At 39.6% G+C, this 18,796-nt stretch overlaps 1 protein-coding gene across 5 annotated transcripts in view; it reads left to right on the top strand.

Moving 5' to 3' along the window:
• LOC121356345 (leukemia inhibitory factor receptor-like) overlaps positions 1-18,796 on the top strand; it is a 53,531-nt gene that overhangs the window by 17,941 nt on the left and 16,794 nt on the right. For 4 of the 5 annotated variants that reach the window (XM_041472656.1, XM_041472648.1, XM_041472664.1 and 1 more), the window contains 12 exons: positions 2,010-2,164; positions 2,864-2,984; positions 5,259-5,401; positions 6,821-6,984; positions 7,848-8,022; positions 8,307-8,573; positions 10,711-10,840; positions 12,625-12,788; positions 14,181-14,326; positions 16,846-17,011; positions 17,166-17,236; positions 17,785-17,998. In XM_041472656.1, coding sequence (XP_041328590.1) covers positions 2,083-2,164; positions 2,864-2,984; positions 5,259-5,401; positions 6,821-6,984; positions 7,848-8,022; positions 8,307-8,573; positions 10,711-10,840; positions 12,625-12,788; positions 14,181-14,326; positions 16,846-17,011; positions 17,166-17,236; positions 17,785-17,998 — 1,843 coding nt within the window. In that variant the 5' untranslated portion in view covers positions 2,010-2,082. Of the gene's footprint in view, positions 1-957; positions 1,067-2,009; positions 2,165-2,863; positions 2,985-5,258; positions 5,402-6,820; positions 6,985-7,847; positions 8,023-8,306; positions 8,574-10,710; positions 10,841-12,624; positions 12,789-14,180; positions 14,327-16,845; positions 17,012-17,165; positions 17,237-17,784; positions 17,999-18,796 lie in introns of those variants that run through there. The other variant, XM_041472672.1, reaches the window with a different exon arrangement.

The raw sequence follows: 18,796 nt of genomic DNA, 5'->3' as shown, positions 1-18,796 counted from the left end.
CTTGACTTCGCCAGCTGATAGAGGACTGTCAATTGATTGTGCTATAGAGCTTGAGATTTTGGGTTTGGACTTTTCTGCAAACCAGAAATAGCCTGTGAAGAAGTCCTCAGAAAGAGATAAAATTTGCATATATTTCACAGACTGAAATAGAAGTCAATAGAAATCAATAGAAAAAAAAAAAAATTTATTCATGTAGCTCCCAGGCCTGGCTGAGTGGTATTCACTTCACTGCCAGAGGTTTGTGAGCAAAGTTTAAACCTGTAGATAACATTCCATATTTTCATTAATGACATGGAGAAGTACAATATGAGTACTCTGAGATATACCAGAATGCAGAGGGGGAATTTGGCTCAGAAATTAATATATTTTATGTGCTGGTTGGTTGTTGATTCATCTTTACCTAAATTTGTCAACCTCTGCTCCTGATTTGGCTTTTAACAAGCTGCACAGCATGGATATTACAAATTTGGAATATATGAAAGATATTCTCTGGGGGCAGTGTGGCTTAAATTAGTGTATGTTTTGTGAGGTTTTCAAGTGATTTGAGAACATGCTGAAATTAAAATAATTACTAAGTTTTATGGGTACCCCTCCATATGTAACAGTGGTCCTGACCGTAGCATTTCTCTCATCTCTTGTGCTGCCTGGACCTTTCCTTCTCCTGGTTATTGCAGACCAAGAGAAATAAGAGAAATGGCTTCCTGTGAGCAGCTCTGGATTATTTGGCGTAGTGCTACTGTGTTTCTCCTCACACAGTGCAGATTGGTAACAGACAGAAGAGCATTTAATGCATTTCCAGCTGTCCTCTAAGGGAAGAGTCCCTAAAACGAACAAACAAACAAAAAACCAAGCTCATAAAAATACGGGGGGATGAGGGAGCACAGACCTCATGGTGCAGGAAACTTCTGTGTAAAGGGGTTTCTTTTAAAATTACAGAGACTTTTAGACAAAGTTTGTTATTCTGGTGATGTTCGCCTGGCTTTGGAAGATATTTCTGAGTCAAGGTCAGGAGCCTTTCAAAATAGGATCCTGGACAAAATGGGAACAAAGCTGCTCTGTAGGACAGGTAGGCTTGTCATATTCTAACATGAAAATGACCCAGCTCTTGCTTTCGGTTGTTGGGAAGACCTCTGGCTACATGGTCTCTGGAAGGGTGCTTATGTCTTCACAGGTTTCAAGTAGCAGGGAAACCATGCGCCAGATATTGACTGAGGTTTTAGATAGGTTTTCTTGCAGTTTCTCCCTTCTGAGAACAAAATCTGAAGGTGATTGATGTGTGGGCGGAAATGAGTGTGTTCCCAGGGTCCTGCTGAACAGCTGGGCTTCTCTTTTTAAAACAAGAAACTTGTTAAATCTTCAATGAACACACTAAATATAATATTCCAGTTAAGTTTTTATGCGACGGTCAGTAGTTGCAGCAAAAAGTATTTTTTGATAAAGGAATGGCTCTTTTTTTTTTTCCTCCAAGGCTTATTAGTTAACACTGGATTGAACCAGTGATCCTCGGTGATCAGATCTGGTTCTGCAATGTCTTGGGCATCCCTTAGGTTTGAATCACAGCTTTTTGAAAATTGAGCAGAGGAAAGAAGAAGACAGATGGTGTGTTTGGTCTTAAGTGCATAAATTAATCAGAGGACATTTCCATTCACAGTATACAATATCCTTTGTAGATATGGCATTTCATCTAAGATCAAGAGGCTTTTCCTAGGAGAATACTCTGCCATGTCTGTTCAGTTCTGATATTAGATAGTCCTGAAGAGTACCTATGAACTGTAGAGTTTTATATTTCTCTGATTCTTGAGGAAATGTCTTAGAGAAAATGCATGAATCAAGGAGTTGTTGTAACAGAGGAGGTTTGTTTGCCTGGTGAAGGAAAAGGAGTTGCTATGCCTGGGAACATTACTGAGGAAGAAAAGTATATGGAACAAAAAGTGGCATTTGTGGCATACCAAGTCCAGAATTTAAAACTTTGATTGTTTTTTTTTCTTTATTTCTGTATTTAATTTTAGAACTGACCAGCTAGTTGGAAGATGACGTTTACTCTTGCTTAAAGCTGCTATTCTTAAAACAAACAGTAGAAGAATGTGGAAGAACTCAAGCCTTCGCTGCCTTTTAGCACTAGCTATTTTATGCTTAAGAAGCTTAATGTATAGCCAAGAGATTGGTAAGTTTATTGCAATGCAATTCACTAACTCCTTTTTCTCTGTAGCTTCTGTACCTTGTAATTTCATTGCTTTCCTACTATATGTATGTTCGAAACCTGTCACCTCTGTGGCCCAACACCATCCTAGGGATGGAGGCAGTGCCAGGCCTGGTCTCTGCTTTCCACCAGCACCCAGCAGCATCTTGCAAACCAGTGCAAAACAGAGTGTTAAATTCTCCATAGTACCACTGATAGTCTGCATATGCATTGATGTAAATGTCTACATTGAAACCTTTCTGCTGTATATGTTGGCTCTCTTCAGCCATTTCACACATTATCATTAACTGTCCTTCTGTCATTAATTGCCCTCCATATATGACATGGAGGAGAGCAAAAAACTCATTAGGTTAAAATCAAAGCTTGTGGTTTTGCCATTGGCCCAAAGCCTGCTTATTAGGCTAAGCAAGGAATGGGTGTTGTGGAAAGAGGCAGCTGCCTCTGTTATATGCATGAGTATAAATCCTGATCTCGGGTACCTCTACAAGTCTGTGAGTCTGTGGCTGTCTAATCAGGCGCACAAATCATTCAACAGTTTTAAAATATTGGCCAGACATGCGTGCAATAAAAATTTAAGAAGAATGGCTACAGATGTGAAAAAATGTTTTACAGTTGCTCATTTTTGACCTGCAGTTTTTTACAGTATTTTTTATATGATTTCAGGCTCTCCCAGGGACCCCCAGAATTTGAAATGTGTAACGCACAATTTACACAAAATGCTCTGTACTTGGGATGTCCCTTCTAGAGGAAGACATGGACAAACTGACTTTTGCTACACTACCAAGTAAGTCCCTCCATATACCTGGTTAAAAAGTACTAAATTGTGATGAAGGTACAGTTTTTTCTCAGTCACTGCCCATGGAAATTGTGATGCTGTTGTTTCCCAGCATCTCCCCACCAGTTTTCCTTGGGTGGTGCTTCCCCTAGGCCCTGTTAACTCAGGCAATGGCAGGGTTTCTGGCAAAGCTGTTCCATGCTAATAATTTGCCTGCCAAAATCTTCTTGCTGTTTTCAAAGGACTGGAAGATGCACTTATTTACGCAGACTTCTCTGTATGTCTGCCTATCCCTTGGTCAGAGATTTCGTGAGGGATATCTTCAAAACAGGTTCAGTCCAAAAGGAAATGAGAGTTGGAAGCAATGAATCCTGATGTTGTGGGCCAAAGCAGTAGAATATATGACACAAGTGTTGAGATTCACGTGGATTTTGTGTGGAGAAACATGAACAATCAGTGGCTGCCTTAGAACCTTTATAAATTTTAAGCTGTATTAGAGGAAACAAAAATTATTTCACAATTGAAACAGCTTTTCTGAAGTGAATGCAAGTTGAGAATTTTGAGAAAAGTTTAAAAAAAACTTAAATCTTCTGTGTATTTTTTCACTAATGAGAACTACATGTTCAATTCCCCATGCTGTGGGTCTGCCAAATACTTATCATGTGCTAGGGATGAGTACAAATCCATTCTGCATCTTGATCCTGCCCCCAATCCAGATATTTGTACTGTCTTTTTTTTTTCCTGTAAATTCTGCAGGCAGCCCAGACTTTTCCTTGGGGTCCTAAGGGCTTGGCTGCACTTAGTCCACCTACATGCTTGATTTTCTGTGTCTCATTATTCCTGCTGCATTGCCAGCTATCATTTCTATTTAAAAAAACACCATATATATGATTCTGTGGCCAGAGTTCAGAAGTGCAGAGTTCATGAGGTACTGCCCTCTGAACAGGAACAATCATGTAGCTGCTGCTGTTTCTCCTTAGCAAAGCAGGACAGGCTGGGGTCCCTGAAGCAGAAAGTCTGAGCAGACATCCCTGAGGGAAAGAGGTTTTGTTTTCCAGTTGCCCAAACATCCTCTAATAATATCTCAGTACCAAAGAGGAACAGCCTTTCTGAGCACTCAAGTCTCAGCTGGCCTTTGCTAGCCCAGAATCTTGTGTGAATCTTAAGAGTTCAACCCAAGCTCTTGACTCCAGCTGATGGGAGCTCCAGGGTCCTGTTCCAGTTCATAAGTGAGTAACAGTCCCTCAGCAGGAAGTCTGGCATTGTTCTCTCTGCTTTCCTTCCTGCCGTCATTCCCCCAAGAGGAAGGTCTGGATTTTTCCAAACTTTCTGACTTTCTAGTTGCATATCAGTGATAATGAGCAAAGGGACTTGACCCATCCATTATTGTTTCCTGTATATATCTACATCTTAAAGACAAAAGCCAGATCACATTGTGCTGAGCACTGCACAAACATTAACCACAGGCTACGTGTTCACCTGGGATCTTAGGAATCCTCTGCCCTGCTCTCTGCTCTTTTCCTGTGAGCTGAGCAGCAGAAGGGAGCTAAAAGATTGTTCTAAGATACAGACATGGGTGTTAATCCTTCTTTTTCAACCCATGTGAGGGCACATGGGTTGAAAAGAAATGGAGGGAGAGTGAGTCAGGAAACACAAAGGGAGGAGACAATGCTATTAGGTTTGGGGTTTTTTGTTTTTCTTGTTTTAAAATGTTGATTCATGGTGACTAGGTTTCAGAAACATGTCTTTTGTTGGCCTCAAGTTTAATTAGATATTAAGAAATATTTTTTTCACAAAAAGGGTTGTAAAGCATTGGAACAGACTGCCCAATGAATTGGTAGAGTCACCATTCCAAGTGTTAAAAAGCATGTGGATATGGTACTTAAGAACATGGTTGAATGATGAACGTGGTGCTTGTGCTAGGTTAACAGTTGCATTTGATGACCTTAAAGGATTTTTGCAACCTTAGTGATTCTATGATTCTATGATTTTGGTTAAAAAGCAAGGTTTTCACTTTGAGGTGTTCTCTTAACAACTAGTTGGTTGCATTATGCAGCCACTGCATAATCTACCACTATGATAAAAGTGACTTGAAAGATGAGAGAATGCCATTAATCTGATATTAACCAAAACCCAAGCAAGTCTCACTCCTTCACAAACTCAATATGGAGTTTTCTGTTTATTACAGAGAATTTATGTTTTATTAGTGTGCAAGAATAGGACTTAACTTGCCTTAGCTTCCTATCAGCTGAAATAACTGCTTAATCCTATTTGTCTTTTTAGTGACCTTACCCCTCAAGTGTGTTTTAAAACTAAGGAGAGAAGGGTTGAGATTCCAGTCCCAGAGAGCTCCATCACAGTGACAATCAAAAGCTCTGGAGCTGCTTTTGCTACCAGAGAATTTGTAATTCATCAGAAAGACATCTGTAAGTATCAGGTCAAATGTGTGTCCTAAGGCGTTTATACTATGTTTAACAGCTTTTCAGATGTGTATGCTTGCAGGTTTCTTTGGCAGCATTCCTGTATGTAGAATGTTGATGTGCTGACTCCATGGAAAGCTTCCATATATTTTTATAAATGGTTTTCTCTAACCCTTCAAGAGAAAGAGTACTCATCTTACCCATAGTTCATAGCAGCAAAAATCAAGGGCAGAATGTGAGGAGGAAAACAAAATACAACAATGTTACATCCCTCACTCTTTTCCCTTTTTAGTCCTAGTTAGAAATTAGGAAGCATTTGTAAACAAATTCCTAGACTACATACATAAGTAAATTAGACTTTTTCCCGCTTCCTTCCAGGCAAAGAAGGAAGTTGTAAACAGAAGACAGCAGTGACACAATCTGCCATGCTTGGTCTAGTTTTTGCCTTTGCTTTGCCTGCTTACTCCTTCAGTGTGGTCAAATTGTAACGTCAGTAACACTTCTTATCCATGGTTCTCTTTCCTGTCAAGAGCAGCTCAAGAACTTGTACAAAATGCAGCTCAAAAATATTTGGTCTACAGGATAAGTCTCTCAGGTTCATCAAAGGTTACCATAGGCAGTGTATTGATTGTGCCAAACACTTTGCAGGCTCTCAGATCCTTGGTCAGGAGTGAAGATGGATGTATCACGCATATTTTTAAAATGTTGTAGTTTGCACCAGGCCCAATGAACTGCTATAACCCTTGTATTACAGAGGTTCTTCCCTGTTTCTCAGCCTCTTGCTTCACCACAACACATTTTTAGAAGAGATGCTTCTGTTTAATCTCCCTGTCCTGTCCCTGTCAGGATCTCATGCCCTTAATACTTATTGTAGCTTAAAATCACTTTCCCTGTTATCTTCAAAACCTCATGTGAGCTTCTTCTGTCCTGTCCTTCTGGTCTCCTTCCTTGCCACTCTCCCTTTTGTTGCAAGTCACCACTTCCCTACTGGTCTCCAAAACATACTTCTTCTTTTGGGGATGTTTTTTCCACTATTCTCCCTAGAAGTGTTCTCATGGACATTTCAAACACTGCTACCATATTTCCTTTTATCGCTGCGGTATTGAAGGAAGGTGGGAAAGATGGGATATCTTCCCTCCTGTGCATTGTTAAGAGTCATATTCACAATCAGTTATTCGCCCATCTACGTGCTGAGGTATTAAAAGAAAATGCTACCTGATGATTCATCAGCACCTCTGCTTTCCTGAGAACTCTCATGCTCAAGTAGCCACAGAGCCTTGTTCTAATTACAGAGGTTGAGTTACATGTTTGTATGGCTGCTAGCCAGTTCAGAGCACAGGGATGTGGCTGTTAAACACCTGTAGGGTTGGTGCTGCTCACTAATGACCTGAATATGGCTTTTTTTTCCTCTGCCTCTTTTTCAAGCCTTTGTTCCTGTCACCCCACACATTCTTAGTTTAATGCCTGACTTTCCAACTTCCACATTAAATCTGAAGTGGAGTGATAATGGATCAGTCTTCCCATATGGACTGGATGCCCTTTGGCAGATTCAGATACTCCGAAAAGAAGCTTTGGAAGTAGTCACACAAGTAAGTCCCTTTCTTCTTTTATGAAAAAAATATGTACAGTTTTTGCCTTTGGTAATGTTCTGAGAGGTCACTTGAACAAAACTGGGAATGATGAAGATAGTGGAGCTTTGCAGAAACTGAGTGTAATCATGCTTCTGGCAGGTAACTTGTTGTTAAATTTTGCAGTTACGGGAACACTGGCTACTGAACTGTTGGTACTTAGTCACGGCAATTTTTTTTTTTCTGGTAGAGGGACTTTGGAATTAGAACTTACTTACAAATTTGGCAGATACTTTACACCTTTGTCTCTATATCTCCAATAGTGTCTCTAGTCTTGGTCATCACTGAATGCTCAGCTTGCTTTTTTCTTTTTTTGTAATCAGAGTTCTTCCAGGCCAGTTTGTAGCTCTGTGCATAAATTTTAATAATGAAGAAAAGATGAAATGTGAAGCCTGGGACTAGTATTAGAAGAGTTTTATTTTGGAGAAGTTGGAACATTTTGCTGCCTATGAGAAGCCCAGGGTGCAGTAAAACTGGACACAATTTTACTGTGTAAAACTGGACACAGTGCAGTATACGTCTTTAAATGCTTGGGAATCCTCCTGCTCTCCCTCAAATGTCTGCCCTCTGGTATTTCTGGCTGACAGTCTACCTAGCTGTTGGGTTGTTTAGCAACTTGAACTTTATCCAGGTAAATTCATAGCACAACTAAAAGTTAGGTGGAACATTCCAATAATCAAAATAATCAAACACTCCAATAGTCAAAAAATTATTTACTTCACCTAGTTTGCCATTCTGTTGACACTTTGGAGATTATATGTCATTATATTAACAGGTGTTCATAAGTTCTGTCTTGGTTTATGTCTTGGTGCAAAACTTTGCAGGTTACTTACTACTCAAAACTGACTCGTGAAGATGTCATTCTTTCTTGGAACTGGACATCAGATATGCCTTTGGAGTGCACATCACACTATGTGAAGATTCGCTCTTACATTAATGCAACACAGTTTGTTGGCCCCAAGGATTGGAGTGACTGGAGCCCAGCAGAAGTGATCCCTGGTATGTTTGTTCCCTTGCAACCACATGGACTTTTATTTCTTTATAAGAATTAAGCCAAGGTCAGAGGAAGAGCATTAGGTGGTGATGGGCTACTGTTTGAGACTGTTTTGATTAGAGAAAATGCAATCACTAGTTAATGAAACCTAGGAAATACTTATTTGTGTGCATTGGAGTGCTCCTCAGTCACATTTTAGCTGATCAGCACCGTGTTTATAGCAAACTGTTCATGTAAGCTTTCTTGTTTGTTTTTTTTTTTTTGGTTTGTTTTCTTCCTTCTCTGCTAGGAAAAGATACCGAGCCTGGTGGAAGTGGAGTGTTTCCTCTGGACCCTGTGGTGGCAGTAGGTTCAGATTTGACGTTCTGTTGTGTCCATGAAGAAGATCAGCACATAACAAATATGACTTATGGATCAAAATCGTATACAATGATGCAACTGAGCCGTCGAAGCCATGCCATCAGAGTGCTAAATGCCAGTGTTTCAAATACCAGTGGAACAAATGTAGTGTGCAGACTCGAAAATGGGTTGGAAGGAAGTGTCGTGTTTGTAGGATGTATGTATCATGATTACTAACCTTAGGAAAATCAAAATCATTTTGAGACTCTTACAGTTCTGCTAGGAAAAAAATACTACTGTGGTTTTTTTGCCTCCTGGGGGAAAAGGTTTTGAAGTTTGGTTTTGAAATTGAACTAGGGATTGTACTTGTTTGATTTCACTGTGGAAAGGCCAGCTCATGGAGGAGACACCAAGTCTGAAAGGATGAGAATGTGCCCATGTAAGCCCTGTTTAGAACCCGCCCCAGTGCTTCTCTCATTGGTCTCATGTTGTAAGGTACTTTTTCATGATCTGGAATGCCAAGTAGTTTATTGCCATATGAATATTCAACCCCTATCTCTACCAGTCTCTATCAGTTTAGGTTTCCATCTGTTCTAGTGTAGTCCATGACTAGGTAAGAGTAAGAGCAAGAACAGTAAGTGCAAACATTCATTTACCAGTCGGTCAAGTGAAGACAACAGTTAAACTTGCAGCAACAACAGATGCTCATCCAGGGCAGAAGCTCCTTGGGAGCTAATTACAGCAAAGGAAACTGGGCAGTAATTCCTGGGCATTCTTCTAAAACATCCTTTTACTGTTTTCTTTAAAGATACTGACTCACTTTGTATCTTCTCTGTGTAGCCATGCAAAGCTCAGACATATGTTCAGAAACAGATACCTATTAAAACAAATGGCTTAATGTACCTCATTCTTCTTCCCCAACATTGGTTACTTTAAAACTTTTTATGTTTTTTCCTCACAGGGAATTTGAGAGTTGTCATCTTCCAATAGCTGCTGATTAGAATCCCATTCCCTATTACAAATGCATACCTCTGAACTTAAGGTCCTTGAGGTTGAGGAAAACGACAGGAGATACTGGAATAATTTTGAGAGTGTGTTCCAATCTCCAGCCTGTGCATCCTGTCATTGACTTGGTCTGTTAAGGGTTCACTAGAAAATGCAAAACAGAATTCAGCCTTTTATTACTTCTCAGTGATATACCATTTTTACATTATTTGTGCAGAATTTGCTTTTGTGGGAAAAGCTTCCATGTAAATAGATCAAGAATGAAAGCCGTAACAATCCCATAGGATTTTCCTTCACTTTTTTTTTTTTTTTTTTTTTTTTTTTTAACCGATGGGTTGCCAAGTCTGTTTCTTATCAGTGTTTCTTTTTGTAGTACCTGGTTAGTGGGGAGAGGTATTGTTACAGTCCTTTTGCTGGTGAGGGGAAGAAAAGCTGAAGGAAGTAAATATGTATACACAACACTTTGGTTAAGCCTAGGTCTAGCAAAACAGGCGTTTTTTTCTGGCTCACTGTTCTTAATATGAGCTAAGTCTGCCACCCTTGCCTTGTATGTTAATTCCCCTTCTCCAGGGCAGAGAGAAGAGGATAAATCTCTATGTGGATGTTGTTGCTCTACCTTTGGCATACACTTTTCCAGTTTCATACACCTCAAGTGTACAAGACCTGAAATAAGTGCTCTACCTAGTCTCACGTTTGCATGGTTATCTCTCTATGGGAGCATTGCCCATCTTTTCCAGCAAGGCACACATCACTGCTCTAGTATGGGCACAAAGAACAAGACTTAAAAGGAAAAGATGGACACTTGCAAAGCCATGGTGAAGAGGATAAGCCATTCAGGGCTTACTTTAATTTTCAAATTCAGTTTGGAATTCATGCTAAAGGGACTATTTTCTTGACATGACTTGTTTGGAGAATTCAAAGCAGTGGTGGGGCTGGCATGTTAGAAATTGTGACACACAGCCGACAGCATTCCTGCATTGCTCAGCAGCTGAACTGATGCTCAGAATTTCAGAAAACTCTTGGCAGAATTTCAGTGAAACACTTCCAGGTCAGAGCCTGGAGCTTGTGAACATGTTTGCATGAGATTTGCCAGATTACCCACCCACTTAGAATTCTAGAGTCAAGTGTTAGTCAGATGGGGTTGATAATTATCCATCTATCTTATTGTCATTTTTTTAAAGCATATTACTTCTGTGGTTGGGGTGAAGTTATTGCCATGTATTTTTGAAGCACGCAACCTAGACCCAGTGAAACAAAAGAGCAATGCTTTCAGGAAGCCAGTAACCCAAATGTCACACTAGGATGACAAAATGTCAGCTAATTGTTTTTGGTTTCCTTTCATGCTGCAGATGCTCCTGATATTCCCCAAAACCTCAGCTGTGAAACACCCAACTTTCTGATAATAAAATGCACCTGGAAACCAGGCAGGCCCAGTGGACTATATGGAGAACGAAGAACAAAGTACAGTTTATTTGAAAGGTAAAATTAATCAGCACTACAAGGAGTAAAAGAATGAAACTGGAATACCTTCATTGCTGACTAGGACTTACTGCACCATACCTATTTAAGTTGGATTTCTTAGAGCCTAAAATACTTTCCAAGAGTTTCAGCAAGCTGTACCTAAACTAAATTTGGAAAACCCTGGTCTAGCCCTCCAAAATTCCAGTGGGAATTAAGGATAACTTTCCCTAAGGTTTTTACCATTATGAACCCACAATCAGATAAAGGGCTTAGTGTATCAGGCTGCTGCCAACATGTAAACAAGGCCAGTATGAAAATACAGGCAGATAGTAGGAGTCAATCACTAATTTTTAACTTTTTTATATGAAACCTGGGTCAGATAATTTCAGACATTTATTGAGCTTTTGCTAAGCAGGATGACAGATGAGAAACAATTGTAAGACAGGTCATGGGGCATTTCCCAAATGCCACTAGGGAAAATAGCGGTTAGCCTCCATCAGTTCTCCTGCCATTAGGAATTAGAGCAAACAGAGTAAATATTACCCATAAAACATTGAAAAGGACAAATAACACTGGTTTCACCCACAGGAAGGTGGATGTCCTACTACATAGTCTTTAAGGCCAGGCCATGTAAAGCCTTAAGAAGAAATATTGGAATAGCACTTGCAAAGTGCAACCACTTCTTTGGAGGTTGTCATTAGAAGTTAGTGAGGAGTTAACAAAATTCCTATGGTGAGAGGAGACTCCTGTGTCATTCCAAAGGAGCAGTCAGGGAAAGAAGCCAGGAGAGGCCTGAGTCACACAAAATGATGAGAAATGGAGTCTCATGGTGGCTTAGAAGCGCGCTAGAGGCATTGAGGTTTGAGTTACAGTCACAGATGTCATCTAGTGTGCCAGTGCTAAAAAAGCACTGGGTAGGGTGCGAAGAGGTGGACAAAACAGGGCAGATATTCACAGGAAAGGAGCTTCAGTCACTGACTGCCCATGTTCATCTTATAAGTAAGAACATTGTCCAGTCTTGTTTTGTGCAGCCCAAATCTGTGAGATTAATATGATGCATTTCAGGATAAATACTCTCATCCTTATTGTCAGCCCACACTGAACTATTGAAATAGAGCACAGTGTGGAGGGAGCTCAGAACTCAGCTAGAACACAATAAAAAAGCCTGAAAGTAGAAGAAGTTAGTTAAACTTGTACTATTGAATGAGAAGCTTACACAGATAGTAATTAAAACAGATATATGTACTACGTACAGATACACAATTTAGATTTTATCCCTAAAGATGCACCCCCGTTCTTGTCTGTTATCAGACTGCCTCTCCTGCTTTTGATTAAAAGACAGCTGGGACTAGTGGATGTATTCCAGGTAACAAACCTGAGTTCATATTTGACAGGGCTTATAGAAAGACAGTGTGTTTAACATCTCACTAGTTCACAAAGCAATTAAGAAAATTCTTTAAATGCAAATGTATGCTGATCTGAACAAAGATACATTAAATCAGAATCTTAGCTGTGACTTGTGAGGTGGTTTTACAGGACCTACCTGTTTTCCAGGCTTTTGAAAAGTGAGAGAATAGAAATGTTATGCTAGTGGAAGAGGACAGTTTCACGTGAGAACAGGGCAAGTCATGACTGATGCCACTTTAAGCTGTGTTGTGGTGTTAGATATGCCTCTGCAATCAAATCCTTCTGTAAGCCATGTGAACTGAACCCATTGTTCTGTGACATGTTTTCCATCTGACTGTTGCTAGGAATTAACTTACTCAAAAACTAAGCTTTTCCTTCCCCTCTTTACTTTGTAGAACATCCGGTAAAAATGTTTCATGCGAAGTCAATGAAGTGAACAGAGACCATGTTTGTGGCTTTCCAGTACTGCCAGATCAAAAAACCTATGATTTCATATTAGGTGTCTCCAATCCTATTGGGCAAGCACAGTCATCTCTTTTGGTTGATATAACTCAAAGAGGTAAGACTTATGACTTACAATGCTGCTTATCATGGAATCTCAGAGTGGCTGGGGTTGGAAGGGACCTTAAGAATCATTTAGTTCCAGCATAGCACACACACTCCCCATGTCCCACTTCCTGCCATGGACAGGGATGGCACACACTGGATCAGGTTGCTCAGGGCCCTCTCCAACCTTGCCTTGAGCACTTCCAGGGATGAGGCATCCACAGCTTCTCTGAGCAAGTTTATGTTTTATTTCATATTCTATTACACATCAACAATTAAAATTTAGGTGTAAGTTTATGAACCTGTATGTAAAGGACCCTGTATTTCAGTGTTGGCTTATAGGACAAAATATTACACAGTTTTACAGCAGCAGGAGTTGGAGCATTAAAAAAAATAACATAAAAAGACAGAAGGTAATATCAGGACTATTGCCTGCTATTGGTAATAGCCATGGTCATCTGCTGTCAGGGTCTGGAGAAAGAAGTAGCTTCTCTCACTTAAACCTTCAGTTTAAAAAAGGAAAGGAAGATCATCACCTCTGTAGCACTGCCTTCACCACCCATTTCTCCTCCACAGTCATGGCTGAGATTTCAAGGATTCCTATTGGTTATAGTATTCTGCTGTTCTCCAAAAAACTGAATTAAATATGAGGATAGTACATTTTTTTTTGTCCAGGTCCCAGTTCAACTAGCCTGAGATTAGAATTGTCAGAGTAAATTGATGGAGTTGAGAAAAGCATAATTTGTTTCTGCTAATTATTAACTGGGCTGTTTCACACCCAGGTGATATGCTGCTGTTTCCTATTTGTTTCCTTTTCTTTCTTTCCTGCACTGTCCAGTTAATTCCCAAAGCACAGTACATATTTCCTTAAGGTATCTGGACCAAATCCAGCAATAGATTTTTTTTTTTTTCTTTGATAGCTGTGAATGTTAGTGCTGAATATTATTGAAAAATTCTGTGAAGGGAATTTTGGGGTGGGGACATTTAGGAATCCTCCTTTGTCCAGGTCTGAAAATCCTGGCAGATTTTAAGTACTAATTCAAAAAGTTCTCAGAAGTTGAGCAAAGTTCAGTAAATTTCATCTATCACTTGTGATCATCTGAAATAGCTGGTGTTTCAGTCTTTTGATAAAATCTGTTAGGAGGAAAAATGTTTTTCTGTGTCTCAATTCCTTATCATGTCTGCAGTACACTCAGTCTTAAGTAAATCTGTTTCCATATTTGATAGCTGAGAAGATAGTCGGGAATGAGAGCGCTTGCAGGTGCTTTCCCAGTGCCAGTTTTCCCAGTTGCTGATTGAAACACTTATCCTTCTGATTCTCTCTGATCTTCTAAAATAAGATTTTTCTGAACTATAGTAAATGGGATTTTTCTTATAACTGAAGGTTTTTTCTTTATTTTTTAAGTTCATCCGAAAGCCCCAGAAAAGTTAACTGTTACTGGGAACAACTCTACAAGCATCCAACTGCGTTGGTTTATAAATGGCAGCTTTGCTGAGACCAGGCTTCTGTGTCAAATTGAGATTAGCAGTAGTCACTCCGAGAGAAAACTGGTAAGCATTGCTTTTAAAAGATAATTGTTTTGAACAAATGCTAAACTTTTTCACTGAACTAATCACATTACAAATGTATTTCTCACTAAGAGCTTCATTCTGATGGTCTTATTAAATCATTAATGTAGTAATGAATAGACGTTCATTTACATTCTTGCTCATCTGTTATTGCCTGTTTTGGTTGGTTGGTTGAGGTTTTTTTTGTTTTGAACACTAGAGAGAAGCCAAATTACGCACCATGTTATTTGGTACTTGAAAGGGGTGCATAGTGCTTTATGCTGATCCTTTAGGTAACAGTCTGTGTGCTTTGTCCTTCTTGGTGCAAGCTGTATTAACACACTCTTGTTCCAGGATGCATTGCTGCCCTGCAGACTTCCACACTGGCTGCTTCAGATCTTGAAGTCTGCAGTTGAATTTCTCCTTTTATTTTTTCCCCTCAGGGAACAGTTCATTTGTTTGCTGTCAGCAGTTGACGTGCACGTGGCCATAACAGGCAACTGCTAAACCTGCTTATATGTCAGTGATGTAGAGGCAGGAAAGGGAAGGATTCTCCCATGGGATGTATCAATAGATAAACTCCAGTTTATGTGGAATAACTTCTGCAGCATGACAGAAGGTGGTATTTCTGGGTGGGGTTCAGACTTTCAGCCCAGTCAGGCTTCCAGCTGCTGCCTGGTGCTTTGCATCATGGACTGGAGCTGCATATTTTCTCTGCTGACTGTCAGAGGAGCTTAGGATACTAATTTAGACCCCAGCATCAGAGATACTGAGTGTAGGTGATGTGAATATATCCTCTTTTGTATTGCCAGACTTAGTAAAGGGTGACCTGTCTCACTGGGGAAGCCTAATGCAAAGTGTGCTTTCAGCTGGCCTGAGATTCACCCCCAGTTTCTTTGTGCATACATATCTCTGACCATTCATTTCAAGTAGGCACATAGTGAATTCTCAGGTAGGTCTTGATGCACAGAGCCTGAATTTTTAATTTGAGCAGATTAACCACAGAGGCTTCTTTTTGCAATGCTTGTTTGATTTTTAGCAGTATTCTGTTACTCCCGGCATTTAATTGTCAGCTGGGCACAGCTGTTGAGCACAGCCTTGAATAACGTAAATCAAGCCACAGAAATGATGCAGCTAAGACTAAAGATAATCATTTTACATAATACATGCCTCCAAAATAAGAGGGTGCATGCTCTCTAAGAGTATATTTAAAATACTTTCAGAGTACTTAATGAGTACAGAAACCTTAAGCTTTTATATTTTGTCTGTAATAACATGTGTTAAGTAATACCAGAGATTGGGTACTATAAAAGGAACTTAGATATTTTTGGAATATGCAGCTCAAAACCTGGGGCATGGACTAATTTGTGAACTCTGCTACTGCATAAATCATCTGAGATAGAGGGAGAGGGTCAGGACTTACACTTCCACAGCAGTTTGATTCCCTTCACCTGTATCAGAGCCCTCACCCACAGATATTTTGTATGCAGCGAACAGCTTGGCAAAAGCTTTTATAGCTTTGTTGTATGGTTGCTGGTTGCCTAATAAAAAAACTCCAGGAGTTCCGTCTCACAAAAGTAGCTGTGAAGTTGCTATGGGGTTTTACATGGCATTTTGAGGATGTTTTCAGAAGCGTTTCCATCCACATGAGAGATTGTTGGCTTTTCTAGTACTTTTCAAATTGTCATTTGTCTTTTCTATTATTTTTCAAGTTGTCATTTGGCTTTAGAAATGCACAATTAGTTGCATTATAAAGTCGCTTGAAGTCCAGTTTTTGGCAGCTGTGATGCACATGTGTTATAATTAGATTCAGTAAAAAATTCCTGGGCTTAGGGTTTCTTCAAGTAATTGTGAAATTGAAATGCTGTCTAGACCCACACCACTTTAAGAATAATAGGAGAGACTAGTCCTGTCATAAGAGCTGTCAACTGGGATCATCTGGGTAAGACCTAGATACTATCTTCTGAAAGAAAAATGAAGGCAGCAGACTACATAAACATGATAAACATTCTGCTCAAGCAGAACTGTCTTTAGTGAACTTCTGTGCGTTCTCTTCTGAACTTCTCATAGGAAAAAGGCCTTTGTCCCCACAGTCTGATGTGCATGTGCTCAGTGGGAGCGTGCGTTCTGAAAACCAGAATTCTGGCCCGGACTATGTGACCAGTTTTGCTGTATATGGGTGAGAGGGAGACTGAATAGGATGGATGGGAAACCACCACCTGCTACTGTGTGCAGAGCTCACACTGTTGCAGAATCATCCATGTTGCCTCTCCTTTTCACACGTTACTGTATGCTTCAATTTCTTTCTATATAGAACTTTATTTTGGTGGATCTCTGAAGTTTTTGTTTAGGGTGACTGCATGGGACATTTTTTTCCCACTATTTTCTTCATAGGGCTTGACTGCAGCTTTGTCAGTATTTTTGGGGGACAAAACCCCTCACCTTTTCAGGTGTTGTCTAGCAGTGTAATTTTGGAGAAAAAAAAAACACATATCACATCAATTTCTGTAAATTTGTAACAGCGTAATGTCTCCATACCTGGGCGGAAATCTTCAACTTACACAGCTCAGCTGAATGCATTGCACCCTGACACCAAATACCAGCTCAGGGTGCGCTGCTCGGCTGCTGACCACTTCTGGAGGTGGAGTGACTGGAGCAGGGGAGTGGAGCAGACAACATCAGAAGCCCGTAAGTTCATCTAACTCTTGATGATAAAATGTTGAACTTGTCAAGATACATATTTTAAAATTAGTCATCTAAAAAAAACTAACTTTTCAATAGATGGTAAATTGTTTACTGTGCTACTGGGGGAAAAAACTGCCACTCTTATTTTTTTATTTAGCTCCTGCAAGAGGACCAGATATCTGGAGAGAGAGAAGTCCTTCTGGTGAAAGCCTAATAGTCTTCTGGAAGGTAGATAGGACACGTAAAATATTATGTCATGTAACTGTACAAAAAACTATTTACTTTTCTACATTTATAAACATATATAAACGTTTATAAATTAGTGAAGTTTATAGTCAATAAACCAGACTACTTTTCTTAACTTTTTATAAAACCATCCATTGAGACAAATATTTTTCCCCAAATAAGAATGTTATTAAAATTTTGTAATTTAAACATTTCTTTGAGAAGCATTTCATATAAAGAATTAAATGTTTTATACATATCAGTTGAAAATTAAAAACTTAGGAATTTACATGTTAATTCTCAAAGTCACACTTGAGTTACTTTTTTGCTTTATAATCTTACACAGTCATCAGACTAGATCAGGAACAGTAAATTTATATTATCCTATAATACAATGGGATATCCTATTATATAATATAGTAATATATATTTTTAATATATATATGTATCCTATAATATAATGTAATATCCTACAATATAATATTATCCTATAATATAATGTCTTCTGTATATTGCATTTTGGTTTTAATGCACTCTTTGTCTGTTCACAGCCCTTATCCCTTTCTGAAACCAATGGAAAAATAGTGTCTCATGAAGTGTCCTGCTACCTGCTAGAGACACTACTGGAGAGTAAAGTAGTCTTGGAACCCTCAAACAGTACCGAGATAAAACTTGGAAAAAGTGACTGTGTAATTAGTGTTGTAGCCAGAAACCGTGCAGGCTCATCTCCCCCTTCAAGGATAACAAGCGTGGAACTTCCAAGTGGTGAGTGCTCCCAGCTGAGAGTTTAACACCTTCAAAGCTTGGGGAATAGCTAGGAGAGTTTGTTTATTGAAAAATAATGCTTTTTTTTGTGTGCGTTTATTTCCCCACAAATCTGCTGGGCAGGGAGAAAAATGCTGCTTTGCTTTTGGAGTAGTGTCTCACCAATTTATTGTGCTCTTTACATAAAATAAAAATGATAATGTGCACTCTTTACAGCTAATTGCACTTTTCAAAAGCATTGGTGTAGATCCCTGATATTTTGGGAGCTCAGTGTATTTCTGTTCTTGTTGAGACACTGAGAAGTGTTACATGCTAAAGAGATTCAGAAGTTTTAGAGGTGTTGTGTGGCTTTTTAAGGCAAGTATTATCAGTTCAGTGCCTGTGAGCTCTGTAGAAGAATATTAATTGGACTAGTTGGTAAAGTGTTGGCATCCTTGTGCTAGGGAGCCAGTATTTGAAAAGGAGGTAGAGCTTTAGTTTCCCAATTAAAACACTGCTACTCTTACTGAGGGCTTTGTAAAGGGAAATAGCTGAGCCAGATAATGATTTTCTGTTCTTAACACTGAGCTTGGAGAGTAGATAATATTGCAAAGCAGTTATTGAGAGTCCACACTTCCCTGCACACCAGACAGTGTAGTCTCCCAAAGCCCAAACCTTTAGCTCCAGATCTGATGCTCTGCAGGGAGGACAGATTCACACAGCAAGGCCTGTCTCTGCTTGTTTGCCAGGAGCATTCATGGATCTGCTTCTCCTTGCCCACCTGGAGAGCAGGTGTCACAGTTGGTTGTGTGGCAACTC

The sequence above is a fragment of the Pyrgilauda ruficollis genome, unplaced genomic scaffold (genome assembly GCF_017590135.1).
Source record: "Pyrgilauda ruficollis isolate IOZ18807 unplaced genomic scaffold, ASM1759013v1 scaffold108, whole genome shotgun sequence".
Classification (NCBI taxonomy): Eukaryota; Metazoa; Chordata; class Aves; order Passeriformes; family Passeridae; genus Pyrgilauda; species Pyrgilauda ruficollis.
Note: the sequence above shows the minus strand (reverse complement) of the source record. Positions and strands in the feature narration are given on the sequence as shown.